The 26886-nt window shown below is 45.5% G+C and overlaps 1 protein-coding gene across 1 annotated transcript in view; it reads left to right on the top strand.

Annotated features, from left to right (window-relative positions):
• Positions 1-10988: 10988 nt before the first annotated feature.
• The window catches only part of musk (muscle, skeletal, receptor tyrosine kinase), a 148850-nt gene continuing 132952 nt past the window's right edge, over positions 10989-26886 (top strand). Inside the window, exons 1-2 of the mRNA XM_078529184.1 lie at positions 10989-11257; positions 26057-26183. Of these exons, the coding sequence (XP_078385310.1) occupies positions 11173-11257; positions 26057-26183 (212 nt within the window). The 5' untranslated portion in view covers positions 10989-11172. The remainder of the gene's footprint in view (positions 11258-26056; positions 26184-26886) is intronic.

Genomic DNA, 26886 nt, shown 5'->3' with positions numbered 1-26886 from the left:
ACACCTAGCCAGAGAAACTAGGCCAAGCAGTGTGTTTATTTTTCCCAAAGGTTACTGACAATATTAGCACCATGAATAGATTTATATTATGAGAAAGGTAAAGTTCTAAAGACATATTGGATTTATATTAAAAGGGAGAGGCATGTATAAAGGAGAATGAATGATGTGTCAGGGAAGGCATTGTAAGGCCGAACACAAGCCTCCAGCATTTGTGCATCAAGCCTGCTGTCTACAGAAACTGAAGCTGGGAAAAAACCACTTTGAATTGTCCAGGGTATTGTGTTGAATTGCCTGGATCTCTTTAAATCTATTTGCTTTTACTGTTGCCTTAACGGAGGTGTAACTGGAAGCCAGATTAATTAGGGGTTTTATGAGTTGTTATATAGTAATTTGTAGACCTATGTTTGTGCTTGAAATTTTTTCTTTTGTTGATAAATGCTCAATTTAGTTTTCTAAAAAAATCTCTGAAGTCTGGGTGGACTTATTATTACTGAATTCAGGCCACACATCTCAAAATAAATATAAATTGCAAAACTGTTGTGACCACGTGATCAAGTTTCCCTCGTGGATTTGATCTGCCTGGCTCACATCATTGGCCGCAACATAACAGCGATTTAGAAACTGACTTGGGCCTTTCAACTTCACAACAACTTGTCGAGATTTTGTCCTGTTTTGGTGACCAGTCAAAAATATATTGTGCTTCATGTCACATTTCTTCTTAATCTTTCATTTAAAACACGGCTAGAAACATCTCTAAGTGATTCAGATTGAAAGAAGAGCCTCGTTCACATCAGGTTTTAAAAGCATTTCATGTTTAAAGTCATTGTAGTAAAATAAATTTGGTTTTTGGACACTTTCCCAATGAATGCAGCACAACAACACAAACAGTTTATTTTTCCTATTTCTTAAAGTAAGTCACCTGGAATTGAAGGCTGAATCTTAGCTGTCTCAATTCTTTTTTGTTTTACGCAAGGGGGAATTTTAAAATATATGAATCGAGAACAAGTGACCTAAGCAGTGAGCACATACAGCTTCTTCACATGTCATATTTGAACTTTAAAGTCTCTTTGATGTGGCAAATACAATGAGGGTAACATTCTCCTGTACTATTGATATATAGCTCATTGGATGTTCTAGCGATTCTACTGTCACCCGACACTGTAATAATCTGTATTACAGCTCGGTGTCTAATATAGCACATGGGACCCCTCACTGCATCAATGGCCAAATCAAACAAGCTCCTTATAATGTCCCTTTTCTATTACAGTTATTTTTGTATAACTCCCAATGCAGAGTGGAAGACAGAACTGCTGGGTACATAAATAAAAGTCTATATTTAACTTGCAGTGTTATGCTTTGATTGAAGCACTTTCAAAGCAAATCCCTTTGCTGACCCTTTTGATAGGAGGGCATCTCCACAATGTTAAAATTCTCATCATTGTTCCAAATCCCTCCACGGCTGTCACGCACCACCACCCCAACCTACCCTATGAGCACAAAATCCAGGCTAATGCTCCAGTGCAGCACTGCATTGTTGCATTGTCTTCTCTGAGAGCAGATGTTGAACCGAGGGCCCTTGTGTATCTCAGTAAAAGATGCCAAAGGACCTTATCAAAGAAGAGCAGTGGCGTTCTCTCTGGTGTCCTAGTCAAAGTTCACCGCTTAACCAAACTCGCTAAAAATAGATGATCTGGTCATTATCACTTTGCTCTCTGTGGGATCTTGCTGTCTGCAAATTGACTGCTGTGTTTTCTACATTCCATCGGCACTTCAAAAGATACTTCATTGGCTGTAAAACACTTTCAGCCCATCGTGCCTGTACCGGCCCTTTGCTCGTGTTATCCAATCAGTCCCATTCCCTCTTTCCCCACAGCCCTGCTAATGTTCCCTTTCCTCTTCAAAAGTTCCGACTGAATCTGCTTCCACCGCCCTTTCAGGAAGAGCATTCCAGATCAAAACAACTGGCTGCGCAAAGGAAAACAACTTCTCATCTCTCCAGTATTCCTTTGTTCATTTGCGATCTGCAATATTTATGTCATGTCTTTAACACGGTAAGATGTCCCAGGGTATCCTCACGGGGGTATTATAAGATGAATCCAGAACATGAGTCATATAAGGAGATATTAGGACATCTGAACAAAAAAGGTCAGCCAAAGAAATAGATTTTACAGAGTATCTCAAAGGAGGAGAGAGAGAGACGTAGAGAGGTGGAGAGGTTTAGGGAGGGAATTCCAGAGCTAAGGGCCTTGGCAGCTGAAGGCACGTCCACCAATGGTGGAGAGTTTCAATTTTAATAAAACATATGAGTCTCTCATACTCCCCAACATGATGAATTCACAGAATCACACAGTGCAGAAGAGGCCCTTTGGCCCATCGAGTCTGCACTGACACGTGAGAAACACCTGACCTACCTACCTAATCCCATTTACAAGCACTTGGCCCATAGCCTTGAATGTTATGATGTGCCAAGTGCTCATCCAGGTACTTTTTAAAGGATGTGAGGCAACCCGCCTCCACCACCCTCCCAGGCAGCGCATTCCAGACCGTCACCACCCTCTGGGTAAAAAGTTTTTCCTCATATCCCCCCTAAATCTCCTGCCCCTCACCTTGAACTTATTGAATTGATGCGTTGAGATGCCAACATCTTGTTTGCAGCGCCCCCACTTCTTAGCAGGACCAAACTCAGTACTGCAGCTACAGCAAAGCAGAGGCTCGACCTGTGTACATCGACTGACAGATTACCCCATACATAAGTACCACTCAACATCAAGGGTGTGAGAGTCCAGCACAGACTCGACACTCTACATCCTTTTGGGCTCAGAATTGAGTTCGACAATTTTAGATCATAACCTCTGCCTCTATTTTATTTCTTTCTTTTTCTGCTGGTTCAATTTTTTTTCTCATTTCTTTCTTTATTCATTCACTTTGCATTTTGCTATTGAACCTCTCCTTCACTCCACCCTATCACAGATCTTCCCGTGTTCTTCCTCTCCCCCCACTCTTTCACTGGCTCAAAACCTAATACATTTCTACCTTTCCTCATTCCTGATAAAGGATCATCGACCTGAAACGTTAGCTCTGTTCCTCTCCCCATAGATGCTGTCTGACCTGCTGAGTGTTTCCAGCATTTTCTGGTTTTATTACAGACCGCTTAAGCTGCATTTGCATTAGGATAAAGCCATGAGTGTGAAATGTGCTCCTTTTATATCACGGTTAAAGGAGCTTCAGTTTATGAAGTAAATCATTAACAAATCACATTGCTCACAGATCCGATAGTGAAAAGAGTGGGCTGGTGGCGGTGGGGGGCTGACAGTGTGCATAACATTATAACAGCTTCAGATACATTCCCTTTCTCTAGGTGACAATGCTAGGTGCCAAAATATATTGTGGGTGGAATTTTCCCAGATTTGTACGAACTCCGGTAGCAGGCGGGCAAAATGGTGTCCTACCCACCGACGGCAATGGCGGGTTTTCACATTGTTTTGTCCCAAACCCGCCACGTTATTTATGTATTCCCAGGAAACACGCTATTTCCATGGCGGGCAGGCTCTCAGTCGCCCTCCTGCCATCACCCCACTGTTGCAGCTCACCGGCCGCCATATTTAAAAGGCAGCCGCCAGCACAGCACTCATCACCACCAGCTCACCACCGCTGCCCGGGAGACATGGCCAGCAAAAGGAAAAAAGACTGCAGCCCCCCCGCTTCAACGACGGGTCCCTCGAGCGACTGCTGGGTGCCGTGGAGGTCTGCTGGGATGTGCTCTACCCCCGCTCTGGCCGCAGGATGAGCAGCAACCTCACCAACCTGGCTTGGGAGGCGGTGGCAGCAGTGGGCAATGCCAATGCCCTTCAGAAGGGGACAGCCACCCAGTGCCACAAGAGGATGAATGATCTTCTCCGTTCCGCCAGGCTAAGCTACCCTTCTCATCACTCCCAACTCACACACTCACAAACCCATCACATACCCACAGGGCCCTCACTCACTGCCAGTTCAAGGGACATCACCATTCACTCTCTCACAGAAACCTTCATTGTCCTCATCCCATCCATGGGACCACTCACCACCTGCACAGGCCAGGCACACGGCCCAGTAGGCTTCCTGATACACTCTTCCCATCTCTATCCATGCAGGACAAACTTGCACACAACAGGAGGGAAAGGGGTCGCAGACTGGTGGAGGAAAGCCGGAGTTCAAGGCCCTTACAGAATTTGAAAACGGAGCCATCCAGCTGGCCAGCGATGACTGGGACCGGTCCTGTGCTGACGGTGAGGTCGGCGCTGCTCTACCAAGCGAGGATCCAGCAGTGCAACATCCATCAAACAACTATGCTATGAGTGATGCGTCCTGTTTCACAGGCCACTGCCATGCACTAATTATCTCTCCTTGCTTCCGCAGGCACATCACTTCAAGAGCCAATGGAGTCCATGACCCAGGGCCCCCAAGCCAGTTCGGGAGGGACATCCAAAGAGGAACCGGAATGCACCCCCCTACAAATTCCGTCACAGCGCTCACACACACCCTCCACCAGCGCAGAGATACACATCTTGGTGGGATCTAGCTCTAGAGTAGACACGGGCTCACAATCTGGTGAGCATCGGATGCATCTAAAGTTTCATGGCTGCGTCTCTCTGAGATGGCCCTGATCATGGAGCACAAGCGAGCTGCCCTTGGCCAGACATTCTCAGAGGCTATGTGAAGATCTACGGAGTGTCCTCTCTGTGTGTCGTCATCATCATCCTGCGATCGAGAGCCTATTAGGACCTTCATTGCGTCTCCATGACAGGAGCATTCTCACAGAGGGTATTGGTGCTGCGATAAGCCAGACTGGAGTCAAACGTTCACAACGGTGATGTGAGGATCTATGAGGACACCTCACTGCAAGTTGTCATCATCCTCCACAAATCTGGCAGCTGTGAGGGCCTCCTGAGCATGCCTGCCTTGTCTAGCCAGTGCGATAGCCTCATCCCTGTCATTGTCACCACCAAGGACCCCCTCACCCTCATCCCCACTGCTGTCCTCCTCATCCGAGGAGACCTCCAATTCCCCCATCTCCTCGTCAGCCACGTTGTAAAGGGCACTGCAGACGACGATGATGCGTGACACCCTCTGTGGACTGTATTGCAGGGCTCCACCAGACTGCTCCAGGCACTGGAACCTCATCTTCAGCCTCCTGATGGTCTGCTCCACTAAGTTGTGAGCTGCTGCATGAGCCTCATTATAGTGTCGCTCTGCTGCAGTCTGAGGCCTCTGCACGAGTGTCATCAGCCACGGCCTCTGCGGGTAGTCCTTGTCCCCAAGGAGCCAACCCTGCAGCTTCTGTGGACCCTGGAAGACTGCAGGGATCTGCGAGTGACTCAGGATGTAGGTGTCGTGCACAATCCCCGGAAACCATGCGCACACCTGCAGGATGCATTTCTGGTGGTCACACAGCAGCTGCACATTCAGTGGGTGGAAGCCCTTGCAGTTGATGAAGTCCACTGAGTGTAGCGATAGAGACCTGAGTGCCTCATGGGCGCAGTCAATCGCACCCTGCACCTATGGGAATCCTGAGATCAGGGTGAATCCAATCGCCCTTGCGTCCTGGCTGTCCCTGTCCCATGCGAAATGCACAAATTTGTGTGCCATAGAGAAGATGGCATCCGTGACCTCATGGATGCATTTGTGGGTGGCGGCTTATGAGATTCCACAGAGGCCACCTGTGGAGCCCTGAAACGAGCCACTAGCATAGAAATTGAGCGCCATGGTCACTTTCACAGCCACTGGCAGTGGATGCCCTCCATGTCCCCTTGGCGCCAAGTCCTGCAGTAAGTGGCAGATGTGAATGACCAGGTCTCTAGACATGGCCAGTCATTGGCGACACTGGTTTTCGGTCATCTGCAGGAATGACAGGCGGCGTCTATAGACCCTGGGTGTCACTAGGCGTCAACCAGCCATGGCTCACTGTCACTCCTGGGCAGTGTGTGAGGGAGCCTCAGCAGCCCCTTCTTCCTGAGGTTCCTGCTCCTGCCTTTGCGCAGCCAAGAGCCCCAGTGGCTCACTCCTCCATCTTCTACGGTCTCTGTAGGCCATCAGGCATACAGCTAGGTCACCAGGATCCATGATCAGTCTGCAACATGAAAGGGAGAGAGAGACGTGGTTATCATGGGTGTATTTATCACCTTTCCTGGCCCTGTGTGACCGCCCCTTAACGCTTCCCGGGAAATGTTGGCCATCCCTCCGATGGCCAGAGATGTGCGCGCTGCATGGGGTACCCTGTCAACCTACAACATGGGGGACACTGGTCCAAACTGTGATGCTGAGACTGCAAGGGGCTGTGAGCGCCTCCAGCAGCGACTGCTACATGGCCAGTGTTGGAGAAGAGATTGTACAACGTGTGCAGTCCAACTGCTGCGCGGTCCAGGAAAGCAGTCGCAAACTCGCAGTCTGTGTTGAGGCGGTGGGGGGTAAGGTCTGGAGGGCTTGGCGGCCGTTGGTGCCTCTGCATTGCTTGCTTGGGCGGGCAGGCTAGGAGCCCGACCCCAATCATATCACTGTGGCTGTACTTGAACTGTCTCAGTTACAGAGGGATGGTCAGTTTATACAGGTGTCCTTACTGCATGGCCACTTCCCTCACCTACCCTACCCCCACCTCGATTGCTTGTGCGCGAGATCCAACGCCAGGGCAGCAGTTGTCCCCAGACACCCCCACCCCTGTACAGTCTCCTCCGGGGCCAGGCAGCTGTTGCCCCCAGACACCACCTCCCCCCCAAACCCTGAGTACAGTCACCTCTGGGCCTGGGCGGCACTTCATTCCGGCTCCTCGGCGCCCTTGAAGCCTGCAGAGCAACAGGCAGCCCTCGCGAGGTGTGGAAAATGATGCTGTTCACTCGCCTCAGTCCCCCCAAATTGAAGGCCACCAAGTGCACATCACCTGTCTGCCATTGTGAAGCATGTTGACGTGCTTTCCCGCCGATGTGGACAGGTGATCCAGCTGGAGTCCAGAGGCTGGCAGGATGGCCTTTTAATGAGATGCTGATGCATTACAATGAGCTCCCCGCCAACTGTTGGCAGGAAACATGGCCCACCATTGGCAGGCTGAGCGGCTGATCGCGAACTGCCTTCCCGCTGTCGTGAACCAGATCGCGCCATATTGTCTACACCCGCCATCTGTCACGCCCACTGCCAGCAAGCATGGAAAATTCCACCCTGTAATTCACTGTTCATTATTCTTATATTCACTTTTATTTGCTCACAATCGAAAAGCATAATGGTCTTCAATACCTCATTGACTTTGTGTTAATGGAGAGCTAGCTAGAATCTGGGTTGATTTGCCCATTCTTTACTTGGTGTTACTGAGGGCTTGGGGGTCTCATGGTTGGGGTCTGTATCCTTAGTGGCCCCTTAGCCCTGGTAAGATAGCCAAGACTGTCTTTGTCAGGATGGAGGACGTGTTAGCATCAAAGAACCTGAGCCTGATTCTGAGGAAAAGGAGGCTGAGGTGCTACATTTTGTCATCTATGTTATATGCCTCAGAGCATTAGACAACAAACTAAGTGGTTATCGATAAGCATTCAAGATGTGGACATGTAGGAGGGTGTTCCGCATATCCTACACAGACAGCAAGATTAATGATGGGGTGCTGGAAATGGCTGGAGAGAAGAGGAAATTAGTGCATAACATCAAAGAGAGGAAGATAAAATACTTCAGTCATCACTAGAGCAGACGGTAGACAGAGACAGTCATCTGAGGGGGAAATTGATGGAAATGCTTGCTGGACGGGGAAGCAGAGGAGAAAATGGATAAAGGATATAATGGACTTGATGCGGATCTATGCGGAATGTGTAAGGAAAGCACACAACAATGTGACGATGCTGTGACTTGTGCATGTGTGATATTAATCTCTATTTTCATCAGCTGGGAAAATATATATTGAACTACTTTAAAAGAACTTCTGAAGAGCAAGCAAACACACTGACTTAAGATGGCTGTCACAGGTCACCTGACATCGAGTATTACAAGTTGGCCAGTTTCTGGAAATTTCCAATGTAGATTTCAATCAAGACATGCCAAGACAACCCCCTATGGAATTTCACACCTGTTGATGTCAAGAACTACTTTTGAAGATGAACTGAAACTGTACTGGCTCTCACTATTTGCATTTCTATAAAGCTACCCTTTCAGGCAGAGATAGATAGTCTACTGGGATAATGGCTATATAGAAGGTGTTCTTCCTTGCTCATCACTGGGAAGAGTGGCCCATTCAGAAATGATAAAGAAACTAATCACCTAGGCCATAAAATAATAGCCATGGTCTGTCCAGATATAAGCGAATCAATAACCTTCTGAAATCATTATGGGGGGGGAAAACACGAGACCAGGATAACCATTTTGAAATGTCTTTTAACATAACACCCAAGCTGATAAGAGAACAATTTAGGGGAAATCTACCAATGGAGCAGTAGCACCATCGCTCTCTCCTTCTTTCTCAAGTTCAAAACCCTATCTCTGTTACAGTTTGAAATCCATCATAGGGACAGAGAATCGAAAGGAACATCAGGCGCAATATCAGCAACTTTTGGAAAAGACGGATTACATTTAAAAAAGAGATTGTTGCAGTTTACATCAGCCTCAATGCCACTGGAATTTCAAGACCACCGTGAAAAGACCCTAACTCAGCCACGGATACCAGCAATGGACCCATAAACAGTGAATATTTTTTTGCTTTCTAAGAATGAATTTTCATTTGGCCAAAGAGTAACCTCCTACTGTAGAACATGTAATTTTACATACATCTGTGTGTGCGTGTGTGTGTGTGTGTGTGTGTGTTGTGAAGGTCAGGTTTACCTCTTTAAACTTATTTATATCTTGACTGAGATGCATTTTTAGCACAATAAAAACTAGCCCATTATGTTTTAACTCATGAAAGCCTGTCAGGCTGGTTTCTTTGCAATCAGCATGTAAATGGTTAAGCACAGACGTTGAATTAATACCTTAATTCCGATAAATTACAAAAGACCCTGTTACGATCAATCAAGGAGTGAGGGAGAAAGGTTGAGTCCTGACACTTGTCCTCCCCAGACGGACCAACAGAGGTAGAGATCCATGACAGTCAGCCTTCTGGTTTGATGACACCAACAAATGAACGAACCCTGGAAACCAGCAGCTCCATGTTCAACTTTCTCCTAGCTGATGTAGGTGTAGATCAACGACTCTAACTGTACATTCTGCTGGTTAAGCCAGATAATTGTGACAGGATGAGAGGAGGGTGTCACTGTGAAGCCTCATTTGTATTTGCGAATCAGCCAATGAATAGTTATATATTCCGTTCTCTGTTCTTGGTGACCACTAACCAATTTAAATGAGGCCGTGGGCCTCAAAAATGACACGTGACCCCTTCATCACCAGAATGGGCAGCTCATTAAAAGTCCAAGTAGACCCCATAATGTTTAATATAAACTGACAATAACTGTACACATTACAACAGTAACTACTTCAGATAATTCTTAATCGATTGTAAAGAGCTTTGGGAGGGTGAAAGGTAATATTTAAATGCAAGTCTTTCTTCTTTATAACAAAAATTTCCTTGGTTCAACTGTTGTCTTTCCTTATTAAGAATAGCTTTCAATTAAAATAACATCAAATGGCAAGGCAGTCAAGGGTTATGGGGGGGCAGGCAGGAAAGTATAGTTAAGGTCACAATTAAATCAGCCATGATCTTATTGAATGGCAGAGCAGGTTCGAGGGGCTGAATGGCCTACTTCTGCTCCTGTTTCTTATGTTCTTATGTATGTTATCATTTATTGGTCTCCTGTTGAATGCTTTGTATTTATTTTAGTTCAATGCATCACTTTATATGACGAGACCAAATTGTCAATGTTGATTTAACATAGCACTTGTGAACTTTTGCAACTCTTGTCAAAATTATCTCAGGTTCTGTTAGCTAATTCTAAGTAAACTAGATTAGCGGCCATTAGAACTTGGAAACAACGAGTTTGAACCCTTAACCTCTAAGAATTAATAGATAATGCAAAAACTCAATCACATAGCTTAGGTATGTTTGGTAGCAAAATTAATTGGTAGCACTCTCTACTCTGAGTCAGAAGGTTGTGGGTTCAGGTCCTACTCCAGGACCTGAGCACCAGAATCTAGGCGGGCATTTTAGGCAGTATTGAGGGGGTGCTGCACTGTCAGAGGTTCCATCTTTCAGATGAAGAATTCAACTGAAGCCCCATCTATCCCCTAAGATGGACATAAACAATCCCATGCATTATTACAAAGAAGACCAGGGGTTTATCCCTGGTGCCCTGGTCAATACTTATCCCTCAGTCAACATCTCAATAGCAGAATATCTGGTCATTATCACATTGCTGTTTGTGGGAGCTTGCTGTGTGCAAATTGGCTGCCACTTATCCTACATTACAACAATGGCTACATTTCAAAAAATACCTCAGTGACTGTAAAACACTTTGGAACATGAGAGGTGCTATATAAAGTCAAGTTCCTCTTTCTTAAAGCTGCAGAAAAGTTCAAATTAGATTTTTATGTCAATATTTTGACAGGCAAAATATAGTATCTGCTATTTAATGAAACACAGCATTCAATTGTGTTGGAAAACATAGTTACCAGTCTTTAGGAAGACTGGTAATCTAACATTCCTAACTTAAAATAAATCTATACACACCATTAATCAGACAACAGGTGGAATTCCACACAAAGGCTATTGGATCCACTGGAATAATACGTTTCGATCTGAAGTCAAGGCTACAGTGACCAAACGCACTTAATACCGTCACTTAACTCTCCTTGAACCTAGTGTCGCTATTTGAAAATTGAAAGCTTGTAATTGCTGGTGGATTAATTTACTGGAAATTTTAGCAAAAGACTATTGTTGTGCCTAATCCCTAGCTACCAAAACCAGAGATCCACTTAGTCTTGTTACAGGAGGCAGTAGGCTTACGTACCAGCAGATGGCTGGATAGGTTGTGCAGAGATTGGAGGGGGGGGGGGGAACATCTGCTCACGTCCATCATTTCCCAGTTCCAGTCTTTTGAAAATTCCTATTTATACTTAGATTCGCTAGGGCCTCTTCTTGGGATCTGTGAGAGAGCCCTGAGACATTACCGGCTATAAACACAGGTTTTAACACAGAATACAAGGGCGGTTTGGCAGAAAAATTGTTGTCCACCACTTATCATGACCTTTACCCCACTCAGCATTCCACTCCTGACGATCTTCCTGATGGTAACCGGGAGCTCGGTTGACGGGACGCTTCACAAAGGTTTGCTTCAATCATTGGACTGTTCTGCTTTAGAAATTGCTTTGTATTTGGAGTGGATTTCCGTGAACTGTACCTTGACAGGCTTTTTTATACCAGCAGAAGTGGTAACTTAACTATACTGGTTAGTGGCGAGTTTAACTTAAATGAGCCAAGATGTTATCGTTAGTTAAAATAGCCCAAAGCTGTCAACAAGCGTGACACTCGTGCAATATATTATATGCTCATATTTATTGCCCATGTTTTGCGTGTTAGAAGTTTATTGACATTCATTTGTTACCATAGCATATCTGTATTATTTATATGACAGGATGTCATGTTGTTTTTGGAATTAATGGGCCATATAATAATTTCTATCAGTTAATTAATTGCAAATTTAATAATTAAAATAAACTATATTGGGGTTGGCTGAGCACTGGTTGGATCAGGAAATGCCAGGAGACGGTATCAGTGGAAATGCCTGTGGTACGGTTAAAAAAAGGAAGTTTGTTGTTTATAGTAGCTTGACCTGTGTCTCTGAATGGTTGTTGATCAGTCACAGTGAGTGCTCAGCTATTGCTGGGGCAGTGAGGATGGGCATACAGGCGTTGGGTGAACTGCTGGCTCATAACAGACAGCACAGGGTTTCAGGGTGCAGGTGGTTAAAAAGTGAAACGTACAGAACGCGATCGCAATCGGCCGCCGCACACACACCGCCACTGATATCAGGGTATTGGAGGGTCCTGCACTGTGGAGAGGCAAGACACTTACTAACATATTTAAATCAGGCTCCCGCAGTGCGATTGGGATCCCAGTTTAAAATTCAGTGCCACTTTCCCAGGAGTCAGTAGGGAAAGGAAGGTGGGAACTGTTGACACCACAAACAGTGGCTGTTTCAGCACTCCTCCTGGGCCAGGCACAGCAGGAGTTCTCTACCCCAACATCCCTCCACCCCTCCCGATACCCCAACAGCCCTCCTCTCTTCTCAATACCCCAACATCCCTCCACCCCTCCCAATACCCCAACAGCCCTCCTCTCTTCTCAATACCCCAACATCCCTCCACCCCTCCCAATACCCCAACAGCCCTCCACCCCTCCCAATACCCCAACAGCCCTCCTCTCTTCTTAATACCCCAATACCCCAACATCCCTCCACTCCTCCCAATACCCCAACAGCCCTCCTCTCTTCCCAATAACCCAACAGCTCTCCTCTCTTCTCAATACCCAATAGCCAACAACCCTTCACCCCTCCCAATATGCCAACACCCTTCCTAATACCCCAACACCCCTCCATCCCTTTCAATACCCCAACACCGCCCTCACTCAGGCCCTTCAAGAGAGCCTCTGGCTTAACCCAAACTGTCCCAATATGTGGTCTTTCCCACCCACCCCTAATTGCTGGCGATCACCAAGGATCCTCGGCTGCGGCCTCTTGCCACTGGCATCCCCCTCCCTCCTGGCCCTCTGGCTAGGCTGTCCATTTACGCGGCTTCCAGACTGGAAGCAGAGCAATGGGATGTTAACCAGGCCCCGTCGTTAGGATCAGCAGGACCTTCCCAATCTCAGCCTTGCCAGATTCCTTAGCTTGGGGTCCCTCACCATCCAGCATTGGTGTTGCCAACACCTGAATGAAAGACTTGCATTTCTGTAGTGCTTTTTATGGCCACCAGATGTCTCAAAGCATCTTACAGCCAATGAAGTACTTTCAAGAGTAGTCACTGTTGTAGGAAATGCGGCAGTCAATCTGTGCACAGCAGGATCCCACAAACAGCAACATGATAATGACCAGGTAATCTGTTTTTATGATGTTAATTGAGGGATAAGTATTGGCCAGGACACCAGGGAGAACTCCCCTGCTCTTCTTCAAAATAGAGGCCATGGGATCTTTTACACCCAGCCAAGAGGGAGACGGGGGCCTCAGTTTAACATCTCATCCGAAAGACAGCACCTCTGACAGTGCAGCGCTCCTTCAGTACTGCACCACAGCATCAGCCTTAATTTGTATGCTTAAGCTTTGGAGTGGGAAACAGCCCAGAATCTTCTGACTCACAGGCAGGAGTGCTGCGCACCAACACCGTAGACACAGCTGGAGGCTAGAATTCAACAACTTGCATTTATATAGCGCTGTTAACATTGTAAAACATCCCATGGTTAAGCAAGGGAATTAGGGGATACAGAGCCAAAGTGGGTGGATGAAGTTAAGATACACATCAGATAATATCAAACTGAATGGCGGAAAAAGTTCATGAATTTGAATGACTGAGTCCTGTTCCTATGAACCTATGAGCTGCATGCAGGGTTAATGTTAGATTGCGGAGTCACTGTTAGTGAGCAGTGGCTGTAAGAATATCAGTACTATTTGTGCCCACTGCAATCTCACAGAAGTTTTCAGATCAGCCTGTTTATTCCACCAGTGAAGGAGACAGTGAGAGTGATGATTGTCAAGGTGGAGAGGAAAGCTGATCAGATACACCCGATCAGGGGTGCTTTTTAACATTGACCAGACACAGGGCCTTGTATACGGAATAAGCATGGGGTATTTCTGAGTACCTTGTCAAGCACAATCATGGGCCAGTCCAATGGAAGTCCAGGGTCACCAACACCCTCTAATGGCATGGTACCAGGAGGAGGAGGAGGATGGAGTGGTTAAGATTTTTTTCCGGGATCAGGAAGTTCCAGATGAGGAACAGAAGTTCGTCGACTTAGCAAATAATGTGAAGAAATTCTTCATTCATTCAAGTGGCTCAGGGAAGCTGTAATATGTACAAAGTAATATGTACATAGCGTAGATGGATTTAAGGGGAAGCTGAGGGAGAAAGGAACAGAAGGATATGCTGATAGGATGAGATGAATATGAGTGGGAGGAGGCTCGTGTGGAGCATAAACACCAGCATGGAACAGGTGGGCCGAATGGCCTGTTTCTGTGCTGTAAAATTCTATGCAACCCAAGCTGTGAAGAAACATTACAACTTGAAGATTAAGGTGGGCAATGTTACTCTGCAAACATTCAAAACACATTCTAAAATTTTCCAAGAAATGAAGCAAGGAAATATTGTCAAGGGTTCTGCGTGGCGAGTGGCAGATCGGAAATGGTATTCTGATATTTGGAATAATGTGAGCCTTGCATCAAAAATAATGTGTGAATGGGAGCAGGAAGTTAGAAAGCTAAAAAAAAAGGAAACTGAGCGAGTGGAAAAATCAGGAAGGAAATGAAAGTGGGGAAATGTGAGATCGTCCATGTTGGCTCTAAGATAAATAATTCAAAGTATTCTCTTAATGGTGATAGTGTAGGAGCTAACGGGGAAGCCAAGCGATTTGAATGGATAGTAATTGCCAAAATCTAGTTCACAGGAAGAAGGAGTAATCAGAACGACTATTGTTCCTGGATATCTCCATTACATTAAAGGTTCACTACATTACAACAATAATAACTTGCATTTGTATAACACCTTTAATGTAGTAAGTTATTATTGTTGTTTCTGTGGATTCCCCACTGAGGCTGCGGGAGACGATTGGACCACCACAGGAATTTAGAATCCAGAAGACATTCCCCAGAATGTAACAGGGTTTTCATTTTCTGGAAGGTGGGTGGGGGGGGGGGGTTGGATCAGAAGGGAGGTGTCGGGGGTCTGATTAGGTGATGAGTCGGTTTGGGTTGGGTTGGGTCGGGCCAAGTCTGAGGGAAGGTGATGGGGAGTCAGGCCTGGTGTGGGTGTGGGGTAGGGGGTGCTGGTCTGGTGGGGTTGGGTCGGGTTGGGCAAGGGGTTGGCTCAGGTAGGGTCAGGTCGGGCCTGACCTGGGGAGGGGGGTGGGTTGTGTTGGGTCGGGCTGTGGGGGGATTGTCGGGAGAGGGTAGTCAGTGTTGGGGGGGAGGTACAGTGGGGTGGGGGGAGACATGGGGGGTCAGGGGGTAGTGGGGAGGGGGAGTCCATAAGACTATAAGAGCTCCATAGGAGCAGAAGTAGGCCATTCGGCCCATCGAGTCTGCTCCTCCATTCAATGAGATCATGGCTGATCTGATCATCCTCAACTCCACTTTTCTGCCTTTTCCCCATAACCCTTGATTCCTTTACTGATTAAAAACCTGTCTATCTCAGCCTTGAATATACTCAACAACCCAACCTATACAGCCCTCTGAGGTAAATTCCACAGATTTACTACCCTCTGAGAGAAGAAATTCCTCCTCATCTTTGTCTTAAATGGGCGCCCCCTTACTCTGAGATTATGCCCTCTGGTCCTAGACTCTCCCACAAGGTGAAACAGCCTCTCAGCATCTACCCTGTCAAAACCCCCTAAGAATCTTATATGTTTCAATAAGGTCGCCTCTCATTCTTCTAAACTCCAGTGAGTACAGGCCCAACCTACTCAACCTCACCTCATAAGAAAATCCCTCCATACCCGGGATCAACCTAGTGAACCTTCTCTGGACTGCCTCCAATGCCAGTGTATCTTTCCTTAGATAAGGGGGCCAAAACTGTTCACAGTATTCTAGGTGTAGTCTAACTAGTGCCTTGCATAGTTGTAGCAAGGCTTCCCTATTTTTATACTCCATTCCTTTTGAAGTAAAGGTCAGCATTCCATTTGTCTTCCCTATTACCTACTGAACTTGTATGCTAGCTTTCTGTGATTCATGCACGAGGACCCCCAAATCCCTATGTGCTGCAGCTTTCTGCAGTCTTTCTCCATTTAAATAACATTCAGCTCCTCTATTCTCCCTGCCAAAGTGCATAACCTCACATTTTCCCACATTATATTCCATCTGCCAAGTTTTTGCCCACTCACTTAACCTATCTATATCCCTCTGTAGACTCTTTGTGTCATCCTCACCACTTGCCTTCCCACCTATTTTTATGTCATTCGCAAACTTGGCAATAGTACATTCACTTTCCTCAGCCAAGTCATTAATATATATTGTAAATAATTGTGGCTCCTGCACTGATCCCTGTGGCACTCCACTGGTTATAGGTTGCCATCCTGAAAATGGCTCTTATCTTATTAAGTAGCCATGTGTGTGGTACCTTATCAAACACCTTTTGGAAATCCAAATATATTACATCTACTGGTTCCCCTTTATCTATCCTGCGTGTTACCTCCTCAAAGAATCCTAATAAATTTGTCAGGCTGATTTCCCCTTCATGAAGCTATGCAGACTCTGCTTGATTTTATTATGCATTTCTAAATGCTCTGCTATTACGTCCTTTATAATACTCTGTAACATTTTCCATTGACAGATGTTAAGCTAACTGGCCTATAGTTAGCTATTTTGTGTTTTCCTTCCTTTTTGACTAAGGATGTTACATTGGCCGTTCGCCAATCCTCTGGGACTTTTCCAGAATCTAAGGATCCTTGGAAGATTACTACCAATGCATTGATTATCTCTGTAGCTACTTCCTTTAATATTCTAGGATGCAACCATCACGTCCAGGGGACTTATCTGCCTTTAGCCCCATTAGTTTCCCTAGTACTTTTTCTCTAGTGATAGTTATTTATGTATTTATTTCCTCCCCCCTTTTGCCCCTTGATTATTCAGTATTTTTGGAATGCTATTAGTGTCTTCTACCGTGAAGACTGATGCAAAGTATTTATTCAATTCTTCTGCCATTTCCTGGTTCCCCATTATTATTTCCCCAGCCTCATTCTCTAAGGGGCCTATGTTCACTTTGGCCTCTCTTTCTTTTTTATATATTTGAAGAAGCTCTTATTGTCTGTTTTTACATTACTTACTAGTTTACCCTCAAAGTTTATTTTCTTCCTCTTTATTATTTTTTTGGCCATCTTTTGTCGGTTTTTAAAACTTTCCCAATCCTCTGGCTTACCACTAATCTTTGCCACATTGTATATTTTTCTTTCAATTTGAAACTATCTTTAATTTCCTTGGTTAACCATGGTTGGTTTATCCCCCTCCTAGAATCCTTCTTCCTCATTGGGATATATCTTTGTTGTGAGTCATGAACTATTTTCTTAAACGTCTGCCATTGTTCATCAATCGTCTTTTCTGCTAAACTCCTTTCCCAGTCCACTCCAGCCAACTCTGCCCTCATTCCTTTGTAATTACCCTTATTTAAGTTTAACACAGTAGTTTCCGACCCAGGTTTCTCACTCTCAAACTGAATACTAAATTCTACCATGTTATGGTCACTGTTTCCTAAGGGATCTTTTACTCTGAGATCATTTATTAAACCTGCCTCATTACACATTACCAAATAGCCTGATCCCTGGTTGGATCCACAAGATATTGTTCTCAGAAACTGTCCCGAATACACTCTATGAATTGTTGCTCCTGGCTACCTCTGCCAATTTGATCTTCCCAATCCCCTACATGAAGATTAAAGTCTCCCATGATTAATGCACTGCCTTTTTTACATGCCCTCATATCTCCTGATTTATTCTCTGTCCTATCCTCAGTCCGGTGGGGGGTTGGGGTGGGTCAGTTCTGTAGTTACCTAGAAGCTAGAATTGGGATTAACTTTTCTAGCTTTTTCTGGGTAACTATAATTGTGTGGCAGTCTGAAGCATCCAAAGTTTGTGACTTAAATCATATTATCGATGGTTCCCAGTGCAGGGCAATTGCCCAAAGGAAGTTTGAACTTCCTGGGCGATTCCCGTGCAATCCTTACCTGGGAACTTCCGGGTTTTGGGGGGGGTGGCTGGTTCCCCAGCGCACTTTTGGGGTACCCCCCAGATATACTGCACCGGGAACTCGGAAGTTACAGGCCAATGTCTTACTGGCAGGAGGGTTAGAAACCATTGTCAGGGAACCGGCAGAAAAGCCAGGAGGGAGTTGAGGCAAATTTTTCAGATGTACCGAGTTATGATGATCTGGAAGACACTCCCTGGAAGGGTGACGGAAGCAGGTTCAATAATTACTTTCAAAAAAGAGAATTGGACCATTATTTAAAAATGACAATTTTGTCAGGCAATGCAGACAGAGCAGATTGGGAGTCAGATTAATCGTTTCCTCATCCTTTCCCTTGCCACCAACTCCACCACTGCCTTTGCAAATCTTTGAGGCTGAACCAGGCTGTTCCCATCCTCATATTTGACCCTGAGATGAGCTTCCAACCACATACTGTGTGCAGTTGGGTCTCCTTATTTAAGGAGGGATGTAAATGCTTTGGAGGCGGTTCAGAGGAGGTTTACTAGATTGTTACCTGGACTGGGCGGGTTGGCTTATGAAGAAGGGTTGGACAGACTGGGTTTGTTTCCACTGGAGTTTAGAAGAGTGAGGGGTAACTTGATTGAAGTATATAAAGTCCAGAACAGTATTGACAAGGTGGACATGGAAAGGATGTTTCCTCTTGCGGGTAAGTCCAGAACTAGGGGGCACTGTTTTAAAATTAGGGGTCACCTTTTTAGGACAGAGATGAAGAGAATCTTTTTCTATCAGAGGGTTGTGCAACTTTGGAATTCTCTGCTTCCAAAAGCGGTGGAGGTGGGGGTCACTGAATATTTTTAAGGTGGAGGTAGATAGATTCTTGTTAGGCAAGGGAATCAAAGGTTATCGGGGTTAGATAGGAATGTGGAATTCAAAACAGAAACAGATCAACCAGGATCTTATTGAATGGTGGAGCAGGTTCCAGGGGCCGAATGGCCTAATTCTGCCCCTATTTTGTATGTTTGTATATTCGTGCCATCAGTAAGACCACATATTTCCAACTCCACAACATCACTTGACTCTGCCCCTGCAACAGCTCATCTGCTGCTGAAACCCTCATCCATGCCTTCGTTATCTCTAGGCTTGACTATTCCAGCATTCGCCTTTCCACACTTCAATCATCCGCCCTCCATGAACTTGAGCGCATTCAAAACTCTGCTGCCCGTGCCCTTTCTCGCACCAAGTCCCAGTCACCTATTGCCCCTGAGCTCGCTGACCTACATTGGCCCCTGGTTAAACGATGCCTAAATTTTAAAACTCTCACCCTTCTCTTCAAATCCCTCCATGGTTTTGCTTGCTCCCTATCTCTGTAACCTCCTCCAGCCCCATAAGCCTCCGAGATATCTGCACTCCTCCAATTCTGGCCACTTGAGCATCCCTCATTTCCATCGCACCACCACTGGTGGCTGTGCCTTCAGCTGCCTAGGCCCCAAGCTCTGGAATCCCCTTTTTAAATCTCTCCACTTCACATTCCTCCTTTAAACCTACCTCTTTAACTACATGTTTTGGTCATCTGCCCTAATATCTCCTTATGAGGCTCGGTGTCAAATTTTGCTTTATAATCCTCCTGTGAAATGTCTTGGGAATTGTAGCCATGTTAAACATAGAAACATAGAAAATAGGAGCAGGAGTAGGTCATTCCGTTCTTCGAGCCTGCTCCGCCACTCACTATGATCATGGCTGATCCTCATCGCTGTACTCCCGGTCTCTCCCCATACCCTTGACATCTTTAGAGCCCAGAAATCTATCTATTTCCTTCTTAAATGCTTCTTAAATACATTCATTTAAGAATACATTCTTAAATGCTTGGCCTCCACAGCCTTCAGTGGTGGAGAATTCCACAGGGTCACCACCCCCTGAGTGAAGAAGTTTCTCCTCATCTCAGTCCTAAATGGCCTATCCCATATCCTGAGTCTGTGACCCCTTGTACAAACCCCACAGCCAGAGAAAACATCATCCCTGTGTCCACTCTGTCCCGCCCTGTCAGAATTTTATATACGTGGCTATATAAGTGTGAGTTGTTGATGTTTCAGCTCTTTCTAAAAGCTGGCACAGGCATAATGGACTGAATGGCCTCCTTCTGTATCGCATGATTCTGTGAGTGGCTGCTCCTCATACATGATTCTGATAGTAAATGTTGGGCAGGATATTTGACTGCTGTATGAGGGGATAGTTGACAGGACCAAGCCCGTTCCCATGGCAACATCCACAGGCCTACGCATCCAGCCCAAGTGTCACACAGTTCTGACCAAATGTGAAAATTTGGCTAAATTTTCCCATTCTAGCTCAGAGATGCTGAAACCCAACATGGCGAGTGGTGGGGTGGGGGGAGTGGTGGGGGTGGGGGGGCTAATCTTCATGTGAAGCACACATTGGAGGAGCGGTGGGTTCTAGCTCCCAATAAAAATGCCCCAAGCCATGATCGAGGTTAGGCCACATTAACAGGTGAATCTCCTTGGGATGTTTTACTCTTCCAATGGTGCTCTATAAATGCAAGCAGTTTGTTGTTGTAATTGCCAAGCAGTCAGCACTAATGGCACTCCCTGTAGAAAGGAAGACTTGCATTTACAGAATCACAGAATCACACAGTACAGAAGAGGCCCTTCAGCCCATCAAGTCTGTACTAACATGTGAGAAACACCTGACCTACCTACCTAATCCCATTTACCAGCACTTGGCCCATAGCCTTGAATGTTATGATGTGCCAAGTGCTCATCCAGGAACTTTTTAAAGGATGTGAGGCAACCCGCCTCCACCACCCTCCCAGGCAGCGCATTCCAGACCGTCACCACCCTCTGGGTAAAAAAGTTTTTCCTCACATCCCCCCTAAACCTCCTGCCCCTCACCTTGAACTTGTGTCCCCTCGTGACTGACCCTTCAACTAAGGGGAACAGCTGCTCCCTATCCACCTTGTCCATGCCCCTCATAATCTTGTACACCTCGATCAGGTCGCCCCTCAGTCTTCTCTGCTCCAAGGAAAACAACCCAAGTCTATCCAACCTCTCTTCATAACTTGAATGTTTCATCCCAGGCAACATCCTGGTGAATCTCCTCTGCACCCCCTCCAGTGCAATCACATCCTTCCTATAAGGTGGCGACCAGAACTGCACATAGTACTCCAGCTGTGGCCTCACCAAGGTTCTATACAACTCCAACATGACCTCCCTACTTTTGTAATCTATGCTTCAATTGATAAAGGCAAGTGTCCCATATGCCTTTTTCACCACCCCACTAACATGCCCCTCCACCTTCAGAGATCTATGGACACACACGCCAGGGTCCCTTTGTTCTTCAGAACTTCCTAGTGTCATGCCGTTCATTGGATACTTCCTTGTCAAATTACTCCTTCCAAAGTGTATCAACTCACACTTTTCAAGGTTAAATTCCATCTGCCCATTTGACCATTCCGTCTATATCTCCCTGTAGCCCAAGACACTCAACCTCACTGTTAACCACCCGGCCAATCTTTGTGTCATCCGCAAAGTTACTAATCCTACCCTCCACATAGTCATCTATGTCGTTTATATAAATGACGAATAATAGGGGGCCAAGCACAGATCCCTGTGGTACGCCACTGGACACTGGCTTCCAGTCACTAAAGCAGCCTTCTGTCATCACTCTCTGACCGACATCATCACGCGCTATTTTACACCCGATCGGTACAGGCACACGCCCACCCGTAGGATGTAAAATTCTGCCCATTGTCTTAAAAACCCATTTGGTTCACTAATGCCCCTCTAGGGAAGGAAATCTGCCATCCTCCCCTGGTCTGGCCTATATGTGACTCCAGACCCACAGCAATTTGGTTGACTCTTAACTGCCCTCGGCAATAACCCAGCAAGATCAGTTCAAGGGTAATTAGGGGCGGGCAACAAATGCTGACCTTGCCAGCAACACCCACATCCCATGGGAGAATAGAAAACACGCTGGGTCATAGTTGACATAAGCCACTGGCTACTCAGGAGAGCTGGAGATCTGGTGGAATTGTCCACACTTAAAGGCAGTTTGCAGCCCCTTAAAGGGACAATGAGCTTTCCAATGGCTGTTATGGGAAGAGATAATCTGACAATGTCCATGATTCTCTGATACAGTGAGGGTTTTGTTCCAAATTGGAGACAAGCGAGGAGGTCTGCCTCCTCCTGTAAGATCCTGAGGGGACTTGACAGGGTGAATATTGAGAGGATGTTTCCCCTTGTGGGGGAGTCTAGAGTAGGGGACACAGTTTAGAAACTAGGGATCTCCCATTTGAGACTGAGATGAGGAGAATTTTTGTCTCTCACAGGGTTGTTAGTCTGTGGAATTCTCTTCCACGGAGAGCAGTGGAGGCTGGGTCATTGAATATATTCAAGGCTAAGTTAGATAGATTTCGATTGACAAGGGAGTCAAAGGTTATGGGGGCAGACAAGAAAGTGGAGTTGAAGCCACAATCAGATTAGTCATGAGGAGTAGGCTCAAAGGGCCGAAAGGTCTACTCCTGCTCTTAATTCGTATGTTCTTTGGCCAGAAAAATTACAAGAAGGAGCCCCATGCTGAAACAAAATTGTTGCTTGAAACCCCTTAAGAGTTCAGTGGAAATGTGCCAATGAGGGGTGGGGGAAGGAGATGGAAAGAAATTGGGGGAGATGTTAGCTGGCTCTCGGATGTGCTGATAGGTCTCTCGTCCAATTTCCCTCTGATTTTCTTTTGCTTTCCTGCCCAATTTCATGGCCTACATTGTGAGCTAAACTGGCCTCAAACCTTCCTTTCTTTATGCAGAGAGTGGCCAGAATGTGGAAGTCGCTACCACAGGGAGTGGCTGAGGTAAATACCCCAGATACATTTAAGGGGGAAGCCTTATAAACACAAGAGGGAGAAAGGAATAGAAGGTTATGCTGATAGTGTGAGATGAAGTAGGGGTGGGAGGTGGTTTGTGTGGAGCATAGACACTGACAAAGATCTGTTGGTCTGAATGGCCTGTTTCTGTGTTTTAAAATTCGGTGTAAATCCTGGGTCTCTGTTGGTCGACCTCACAGCAAGTGGTGCAGTTTCTAATCAATCCACTGGGGGAGCTCTGACCCACTGGATTCAGCGAGCAAACCAAGAATTCCTTCTGCACTTTTTGTGCCAAACTACCTGTATTCCAGTCAAAACCAAACAGTTTATGTATTTACTTAAAACAATCTTTTAATTGGAATTAAGAGGTCAGACTAACAAAAAAAAAGTTCCATAAAACTTAGACCGGCGTAATTGTGGAATAATCTGGGGGCTTTGTTTGGTAACTGAAACTCCTCACGCAGAAACTTACCCTGAATATATTTTACAATAACATTAAAACTATTTCAAACGGAAAGAATTAGTCACGAGTGTTTCCCATCCACTGTAGCTATTCAGTATTTTTGTGCTATATAATCTTTTATTTGTTCATGGGATGTGAGTGTCATTGCCAAGGTTAGTAGGCCCATCCCTAGTTGCCCTTGAGAAGGTGGTGGTGAGCTGCTTTCTTGAACCGCTGCAGTCCATGTGGTGTAGGTACACCCACAGTGCTGTTAGGGAGGGAGTTCCAGGATTTTAACCCAGCGACAGTGAAAGAATGGCGATATATTTCCAAGCCTGGATGGTGTGTGGCTTGGAGGGAACTTGCATGTGGTGGTGTTCCCATGTCTCATGTGTCTACTGCCCTTGTCCTTCTAGGTGGTCGCAGTCGTAGTTTTGCCTTTGAAGGAGCTTTGGCGAATTGTTGGATATATTCACCATATGGTATAGACTCAGGGACAGACTGTGATTTGGTATTATCCTGTAATATATAGAGGGAGTACTATTCTCTGCAACAGCAATGTCTAGAATACAACATCATCATAGGTTAACTAATACAATACTACATCCTGCCAGTCTGAATCACCTGATTCAATTTCAGGAGCCCAGCTCCATTTAGTGTTCAGCATGAAACCTTCTAGAGCAATGATAAAACATAATGGAAATCAAAACCCACTTCCTTCCACTACCTCATCCCCAATGGCCATAAAAACATTAAGTGAAATAAGTCTGTAAGATCTTCCAGACGTGCAACTCTCTGAGATCTCTGCACTTCTCCAATTCTGGCCTCGTGAACATCCCGATTTTATCGCTGGCTGTGTCAGCCGCGTTCTTCCATTTATCATAAATGTACCAATCAGCAAACAAGGATTTGTGAAACAATACTGTAGGTTCTTTATTTGAAGATAACACTACACACAAACAATGGTAAGTGGTATCAGAGGCTGAACATCATGTCGATAGAAGGAGCCACTGCTGCACAACGTGCCTTGTGTATTAATAATGATATCAAGGCACCAATCACTCATAAGGGAAACAGGCTGTGGTTCATTTATTAATTCTAGGCACACGTGAACAGACAGCTTGAGGGCCGAAGAGCTGTGCGTCTGTATTCTGCTCCAGGCTGAAGTGAAACTGAGGCTGGATCCCATGACACACTTCCCTTAAAGTGATGACATGCTGCTATCCCTTAAAGGTATGTTACAACAACTGGCAGGCTAGGTAGAGCACATCTGGTCTGCAGGATTGTTGCTCTGTTCTATCTATAGAGTACATGGAATTATACATCACATCCTGTCTTGTGTCATAGTGGGATAGTGATGGATAGCAGTTTAAGATACACAAGGTGCATCACAACAATGTTTTTAGCTGTCTAGGCCCTAAACTCTGATATTCCCTCCCAAATCCTCTATCTGTTTCTCTACCCTTCTCTCCTTAAAACCTACCTCTTTGACCAAACCTTTTGGTCATCTATTCTAATATGTGGCTCATTGTCAAACCTTGTTTGATAATGATCCTGTGAAGTATGTTGGGATGTTTTGCTATGTCAAAGACGCTATGTAAAATCAAGTTCTTGTGGTTGATACCAAACATCAACGTGAGTGTGATTCAAATTCCATCAGAATTTTGATCCATGAGACTTTTTCATGCCACAAAATTCAGTGCAGTCAATTGTCCACTATCTGCAAAACAGCTTAAAAGGATGAGAGATGATCTCATTGAAATGTATAAACTCCTTCTAGGGTTTGACAGAGTGCATGTTGAATGGTTTGTTTCTTCTCACGATAAGGAGGTCAAACTGAGATGAGGAGAAATTTCTTCACTCAGAGGGTTGTGAATATTTGGAGTTCTCTGTGCCAGAGGACTCAAGTTTATTCAAGACGGAGATTGATAGATTTTTGGGCACTAAGAGAATCAAGCGATATAGCGATAGAGCAGGAAGGTGAAGTTGAGGTAGAAGATCGGCCTATTGAATGGCAGAGCCTGCCTGAGGGACCGAATGGCCTACTCTGGTCCCTATTCCTCACTTTCTTAACATTACATTCCTTGGTGGTCTAGTGGTTAAGATTCGATGCTGTCAACGCCTCAACCTGGGTTTGATTCCTGATCAGCGAATGAAAATTTCTCTATTAGCCATGGCTCTGTTAGAAACACGCTTGCCCCAGAGTTAGAAGGTTGTGGGTTCAAGTCCCACTCCAGGACATGAGCACAACAATCAAGGCTGACACTCCAGTGTAGCACTGATGAAGTGCTGCACTGTCAGAGGTGCTGTCTTTCAGATAACTTGTTAAACCGAGGCCCCATCTGGTCTCTCAAGTGGATATCAAAGATGCCATGGCATTATTTCAAAGAAGAGCAGGGGAATAATCCCTGGCGTCCTGGCCTGTACTTATCCTTCAATGAATATCACAAAAAACAGATAGCAGGTTGTTATCACTGCTGTTTCAGGAAGTTAGCTGTGTGCAAGTTAGCTGCTGTGTTTCCTACATTGCTGCACTTCATTGTGAAGTATTTCATTGCCCGTAAAGTGCCTTGGGATACCCGGAGAGAAGGCATTGTTCTTCTCTATCTTTTTCTTAACAGCATTAGAGAGTCCACCATACTTTATGGTTTCGTCCAGGTCAACGCTATGAATTTAGGATGAAACCACTGGCAGTATTGGGTTTCATACAACAGTCTGTGACAATTGCTGTGTGATGTGTTCCATGATTATGTTTACTTAAACAACGTTTTTACTGGCTGCATCTGCACACAGACACAAAAAGGAAATTAAAAACAAAGAAAGGCAGAATCGCGAATCAGGATGTTTGAGTTTCGCTGTAGCTTTTGTCAAATGATCATGGCTGTAATTCCTGAATCTGCGTTTAATTTCCCAGCTCCTCAGATTACCAGTCCCTTGGAGACGGTGGATGCGCTGGTTGAAGATGAAGCCTCTTTCCTGTGTGGAGTGGATTCATATCCAACGGCTGAGATAATCTGGACTCGCAATAACATTCCGATAAGGTGAGAACACACCAAAGTTTGAAGGAAGCAGAATTTGGCTCATCCATCAGTGTTCAGAGTCAGAAACAGGATGAAACGATATAGGCCAGGATTTTCTGGCCCTGTCGTGGTGGGACCTGTCACGGGAGATTTGGCAGCCCAGCCAAAAGCCTACTGACTTTCAGTGGGACCGGACAATCCCGGCAGCGGGCAGAGGTATAAAATCCTGCCCTTTGTATACCAGAGCCAAACTTTGGCCATTGGATTTTTTGCCTTCCATGAGATTGGGCTCTGATCCAATAGTTCTCCGACAGGAGTACACTCAAGACTATAAGAATGTAAGAGCGAAGAACAGATGTAGGCCATTCGGCCCCTGAGGCCTGTTCCGCCATTCAACAAGATCAGAGCTGATTTTTCTACCTCAAACTCTCCCTTCTTTCCTGCACTATCCCCAAATCCCTCGATTCCCTTAGTTCCCAAAAATCTATCAATCTCAGTCTTGAATATACTCAATGACTGAGCATCCACAGCTCTCTGGAGTAGAGTTCCAGAGATTCACAACAAGGGCATTTTGGTAGGAAGAACATGAACAGACAATATAAAATAAGGGGTGAAATTTTGAAGGGGCTGCAGGAGCAGAAAGACCTGGGTGTATATGTGCATAGGTCATTGAAGGTGGCAGGACAGGTGGAGAGAGCAGTTAATAAAGCATATGGTATCCCGG

This window comes from Cetorhinus maximus, chromosome 2, assembly GCF_964194155.1.
Source record: "Cetorhinus maximus chromosome 2, sCetMax3.hap1.1, whole genome shotgun sequence".
Classification (NCBI taxonomy): Eukaryota; Metazoa; Chordata; class Chondrichthyes; order Lamniformes; family Cetorhinidae; genus Cetorhinus; species Cetorhinus maximus.
The sequence above is the reverse complement of the archived record's forward strand: the minus strand, read 5'-3'. Positions and strand labels throughout refer to the sequence as shown.